The 6,043-nt window shown below is 36.3% G+C and overlaps 1 protein-coding gene across 2 annotated transcripts in view; it reads left to right on the forward strand.

Moving 5' to 3' along the window:
* The window catches only part of LOC107740230 (RNA-binding protein 20-like), a 19,295-nt gene that overhangs the window by 12,126 nt on the left and 1,126 nt on the right, over positions 1 to 6,043 (forward strand). For both annotated transcript variants that reach the window (XM_016552578.1, XM_016552577.1), the window contains exons 8-12: positions 1,381 to 1,474; positions 1,553 to 1,666; positions 2,615 to 2,728; positions 3,440 to 3,518; positions 4,889 to 5,010. In XM_016552578.1, the coding sequence (XP_016408064.1) occupies positions 1,381 to 1,474; positions 1,553 to 1,666; positions 2,615 to 2,728; positions 3,440 to 3,518; positions 4,889 to 5,010 (523 nt within the window). The remainder of the gene's footprint in view (positions 1 to 1,380; positions 1,475 to 1,552; positions 1,667 to 2,614; positions 2,729 to 3,439; positions 3,519 to 4,888; positions 5,011 to 6,043) is intronic.

Below are 6,043 nucleotides of genomic sequence, written 5' to 3' on the forward strand. Positions count from 1 at the left end.
AAATTGAGATTTATGCATCATCTGAAAGCCGAATATGTATACAAATGAATTTGTTAGGATAGAACAATATTTGGTCGAGATTCTGGAATCTGAGGGTGCAAAAAAAAATCTAAATATTGAGAAAATCATCTTTAAAGTTGTTCAAATGAAGTTCTTAGCAATGCATATTACTAATCAAAAATTAAGTTTTAATATATTTACAGTAGGAAATTTACAAAATATCTTCATGGAACATGATCTTTACTTAATATCCTAATGATTTTTGGCATAAAAGAAAAATCTATAATTTTGACCCATGCAATGTATTGTTGGCTATTGCTACAAATATACCCCAGCGACTTAACACTGCTTTTGTGCTCCAGGGTCACATATTAGCAGCATAACTGGTGTGAGAGTTTTGCACGCAAATGCACTCATTGGTTAATCTTGCAATCTGACTAGTGCTTTTGTTCATCTTGTGCATAAATGTAAAGTTGAAATCTTGCGTGTGCAGAGTTTCCAGAGCCATATGAACGGACTGACGCACCAGCAGAAGATGATGGAGATCCAGCACATGAGCAACGCGTGTCTCGTCACGCTGCTGCCGCGAGTCCAGGAGTCCCTGCAAGGAGCTCGCAGAGACGGGTCAGAGTTTCTGAGGCATTTATGCTTCACTAGCTTAAAGGAATCAGGCCATCCGAGTTTGTTTCTTCGTCAGATTTGGAGAAATGTAGCATTGCATCACTTGCTCACTGCAAGTGAATGGGTGCCGTCAGAACGAGAGCTGATAAAAACATCACAGCACTCCAGTCCATCAGTTAACATCTGGAGAAGACAGAAGCTGAAACTAATCCAGCATTAAGACGTTTTTAACTCAAATACGAGTCCATAATCCATAATAACGTGAGAAAGTGTTCTGGTGTGAATCAGGAGAAAAATCTGCACAGATCAAGCAGCGTTTAAACAGCTCTAAACAAATATGTGAGAGACAACAGCAGCAGATGCACTTTTTCACTACAGGAAGCGTTATGGATTATGGACTCATATTTTAGACATTAAAAAGGTCTTAATGCTGGATTTGTTTCAGCTTTTGTCTTCTCCAGATGTTAACTGATGGACTGGAGTGCTGTGGTGTTTTTATCAGCTCTCGTTCTGACGGCACCCATTCACTGAAAATTGATTTTTCCGGTTGGCAAAATTTTGGTGCATTACTAGTTAATATTCCAGAAAATAAACGACACGTCTTTCTTTCTATCTTTCCTGAAATGCACACACTTTAAGTTGCACGACTGAAAGTGCGCTCTCTCGTGTCGCAGGAGTGATTGATGCATCGGTTTGTTTCCGTGCTTCACCTTCTGAACTGTCTGCATTTCAATGCATTTCTGAACTGCGCTCTTGCAGTGAGAAGAGGCCGGGTCTGCAGAGATGGTGCTCCACCTGCCAGACGCACTTCACCACCAACGTCATGGAGCATCGCAGAACCAAGGAGCACAAGGTGAAAGCTTATGACTAGTCTGGATGCATGAAAGCTCCTAACTTAACCTCAAGCTGATGGAAGTCTGTGTTTGTGCAGCGCTGCAGTCGCTCGTCCAGCTCGAGCTGCACCGTCTGTAAGCTGCACTTCAGGACCCCCAGAGAGTTCGTGGAGCACATGCAGTCTCCGGAGCACAAGCAGCGAGTCCAGCAGGTGAGCTTGTGTCATGCAATAATGTTCGTGCATGGCGTCTGCAACATGCAGTTTCCACAGAATCTAATTTTAACTCGTCCTTTAGTTTGTAAAAAGGAATAAAAATTAATGTTTGCAGAAATGCGCTTACGATCGCAGTCTATAGGACAGGCACTGTAAAAAATGAGTCAAAGATTATTAGAGTATTTTTACCAGAAAGTACTATTTCAGTATTCACATTTAATTCATTGCATTACTTGCCATTTCTTTGTAATTATTTGTGGAATTTCTGAGTGAAAATTGTTTCAATGTAAATCCTACACCAATTCATTTTCATTTTAATTTTAGTTAAAGTTTTAGAAGTCTTGTGTGATTTTTATTTTTTTTGATAATTTTTAGTACTTATTTTTTATGTCTGTATAGTTTTTATAGATTTTTATTTCAGTTTTAGTTATTATAGTACATCAAGTTAAACTAAATTAAAATGAGAAATGTTGCCTTGGCAACTAGCTGAAATATTTTAATAATTATATTTATATTTATTTAATTATTATTATTATTATTATTATTTAATAATAATATTTTATTTCAGTTAACATTTATTTTATTTAAAATTAAAAAATGTTTTTTAAGTATTAATTTTTATTTCATTTTTAGCTTTAGTTAACTATAATAACTTGGGTGTAGAATAAATTTTAAAAAAGACATTAAAAATTGAAGTACTAAAATATCTAAAACTCAATAAATCAAAACTGATAAGTAAAACTAAATAAAAACTATATAGATATATTTAAAAGAAATATTAGAAATAATAATAAGAAAGAAATATTTTTTAAAAACTAATAAAAAAGACACAAACACACAAGAAGATTACTAAAACATTAACTAAAATTAAAGTGAAAACAGAAAATAATATTTAAAAAATGATAATGATTGATTGATGCTGTAGTTCTGTTTGTGTGTAAGCAGCTGTGGAAGGAGGCGGGTGAAGCTGGTGTGGATCAGCTCAACGCTGACATGTTTCTGGGTGAAGAGGACGGCGAATGCAGCGACGACGAGAGAGAGGAAGAGGAGAACGGGAAGGTGAGCGCGTCTCAGTGTTTTCTGCATGTGTGGTGCTGAGCTCACCTGACTCTCAATTTCAATTCAATTCTCTCTCTCTCTCGCTCTCTCAAATTCAAATTCAAATGAGCTTTATTGGCATGACTTGCACAGTATTGCCAAAGCATTGTGCATTACATGTATAAGGAATTAAACAATTATATAATACATAAACAAAACAACAATAGATATGTAAAATAATTAAGTAAATAAGTACATGTATACTTTTTTTTTTTCCACAAACAAGAAACAAGAAAAATATTAAAGACATTGTTTAAAAAAAAAAATAAAAAAAAAACCTTTGCACACCAGTACATGTAAGAAATGCTCTTGCTTCAGTTTTGTCCACTGGCTGACAGTCTTAGTTTGTGACAGGCTGATACATATCTTGCTGCTGTTGGGATCATTTTGGAATCTTCCCCTAAAATGTGGTTTAATTTGTCTGTATTTGGTAATGCCATAAAATGTGGTTTAATTTGTTGGAATTTGGGGAAATATGCAGCTCTAATGTTGTGATAGTAATCACAGTGCAGTAAGAAATGCTCCTCTGTTTCCAGCTCTTTCTGTGAGCACAGTGAACACAGTCTCTGTTCTCGCGGCTGCCATCTCTGTCTGTGTCGTCCTCTCTCTATAGCCAGACAGTGATCACTCAGTCTGTATATGTGTCTCTCTCTCTCTCTGTCTCTCCTGTAGGAGGGTGTGGCTGCGCAGATGGAGGTCACACTGGAGGATCTGAGCGAAGACGAGGAGTTCGACTCTGACACTGTGTACGGTGGGTAATCACAACACTTTTTTTACAGTACCAGTCTTTTATAGACCCTTGAACTCGAATAAGACGATGCACACAGCCGTATTTCATGTTGTTGCATTAAACGGGACATTAGGCCTTTATTAGTGGTACTAGCCTAAATTTTGAGCAAATAGATCTCTATTAATTCATGTGCACCCAAGCTCTCGTTTCTTCATAGTAAGATGGCAGTGATGCACAAAGGAAATGGGTTAGAGTATATAAAACTAGAAAATGTAATGCGTGAGCACGCAAAATATTCCCGTGCTCGTGTCAATCGTTTCTCAGAGGCATGAAAACCGTGTGCGTGCAAAAGTGTGTGTATGCAAGAAAATCAATGAAAAACCCCCTGAGAAAATCCTAATATTTACAGATGACTGTACTTTAATACCTGAAAATAATGCTCTATGAACCATGTATGTTAAATATGGTTTGAAATTTGAAATGGAAAATGTGCAGGAACCCTGTAATTTAAAACATAATAAAAATGAGTACGATGAGTTGTTTTTTAATGAGAATAAGTGTGTAGTTTAATTCATACATAATGACGATGCAACATTTTCACCCATGTTTATTTATTTATTTATAGTTATTTGAAATATTAAAGTGGACACTTTAATGTGCTCTTATGTTTATAATATGTGACCCTGCAGCACAAAAGCAGTGTTAAGTCGCTGGGGGATATTTGTAGCAATAGCCAACAATACATTGTATGGGTCAAAATTATACATTTTTCTTTTATGCCAAAAATCATTAGGATATTAAGTAAAGATCATGTTCCATGAAGATATTTTGTAAATGTCCTACCGTAAATATATCAAAACTTAATGTTTGATTAGTAATATGCATCGCTAAGAACTTAATTTGGACAACTTTAAAGATGATTTTCTCAATATTTAGATGTTTTTGCACCCTCAGATTCCAGATTTTCAAATAGTTGTATCTCGGCCAAATATCGTCCTATCCTAACAAACCATACATGCATAAATCTCAATTTTTAAAAATTTACACTTAAGACTGGTTTTGTGCTCCAGGGTCACAAAACCAGTCATAAGGGTCAATTTTTCGAAATTTATGACTGGTTTTGTGCTCCAGGGTCACAAATCGCTTTTGCACATTTAATTCGATGGGACGCCTCGTCTTTGACTCTATATGTCAACATCGTCTATTGAAAAACTAGTAATATTCTTGTATTCAGTAACTACAGGTGTTAACTATTATTGCACAATGGCTCTGCTTGAAAGAGCGAAACACGTTGTCTCCGTTTTATTCCAAACCCTAATGTTGATGACATTTATCAAATAGTGCTTTAATTTTAAGATGAGGCATTAAATATATAACGCTGTCTCTGGCAGGCTCGAGTTTCGTGGTGCCCGTCGCAGGCTTCATCTGTCGTCTCTGTGATCAGTTCTATCACTTTGAGTCTTCGGCTCGACACACACACTGCAAGACGCTCACACACTTCCAGAAGCTCAAGGTACGCTGAAGCTGTGATCTGTGATGATGCACGCTTCTCCAACAAACATTGTATATTGTATATGTATATTAATATATTATGCAAAGATTATTTATTCAGCTTTCAGACGATGCATAAATCTCAATTTCGAGAAATTGACCCTTATGACTGGTTTTGTGCTCCAGGGTCACAAATCGCTTTTGCACATTTAATTCGATGGGACGCCTCGTCTTTGACTCTATATCTCAACATCGTCTATTGAAAAACTAGTAATATTCTTGTATTCAGTAACTACAGGTGTTAACTATTATTGCACAGTGGCTCTGCTTGAAAGAGCGAAACACGTTGTCTCCGTTTTATTCCAAACCCTAATGTTGATGACATTTATCAAATAGTGCTTTAATTTTAAGATGAGGCATTAAATATATAACGCTGTCTCTGGCAGGCTCGAGTTTCGTGGTGCCCGTCGCAGGCTTCATCTGTCGTCTCTGTGATCAGTTCTATCACTTTGAGTCTTCGGCTCGACACACACACTGCAAGACGCTCACACACTTCCAGAAGCTCAAGGTACGCTGAAGCTGTGATCTGTGATGATGCACGCTTCTCCAACAAACATTGTATATTGTATATGTATATTAATATATTATGCATTTATTAAATACTGCAGTTTATAAATTAGTTTTCAATTCAGTTACATAATTTTGCTTATTTGGATTTATTAATATTTTGTGTACGTCATCCTGTTTCAGTTTAATTCTAGGGTCAGATTATCATTGCTTTGTGCCAGATAAACATTTCTTGCATAAATTATATCATCTAATCAGATAATCTTCTTATGGCTATTTATTAGCTTGATTTTAATTGAAGGTCAGCAGGAAATCAGAAAATCAGAACACGTGTGTTTGTGTGTGTGTGTTTGTTTGAGTGTGCGTTTGAGTGTGTGTGTGTTTGAGTGTGTGTTTGAGTGTGTGTGTGTGTTTGAGTGTGTTTGAGTGTGAGTGTGTGTGTGTGTTTGAGTGTGTGTTTGAGTGTGAGTGTGTCTGTGTGTTTGTTT

The sequence above is a fragment of the Sinocyclocheilus rhinocerous genome, unplaced genomic scaffold (assembly GCF_001515625.1).
Source record: "Sinocyclocheilus rhinocerous isolate Xijiao unplaced genomic scaffold, SAMN03320098_v1.1 scaffold3422, whole genome shotgun sequence".
NCBI classification, from domain to species: domain Eukaryota; kingdom Metazoa; phylum Chordata; class Actinopteri; order Cypriniformes; family Cyprinidae; genus Sinocyclocheilus; species Sinocyclocheilus rhinocerous.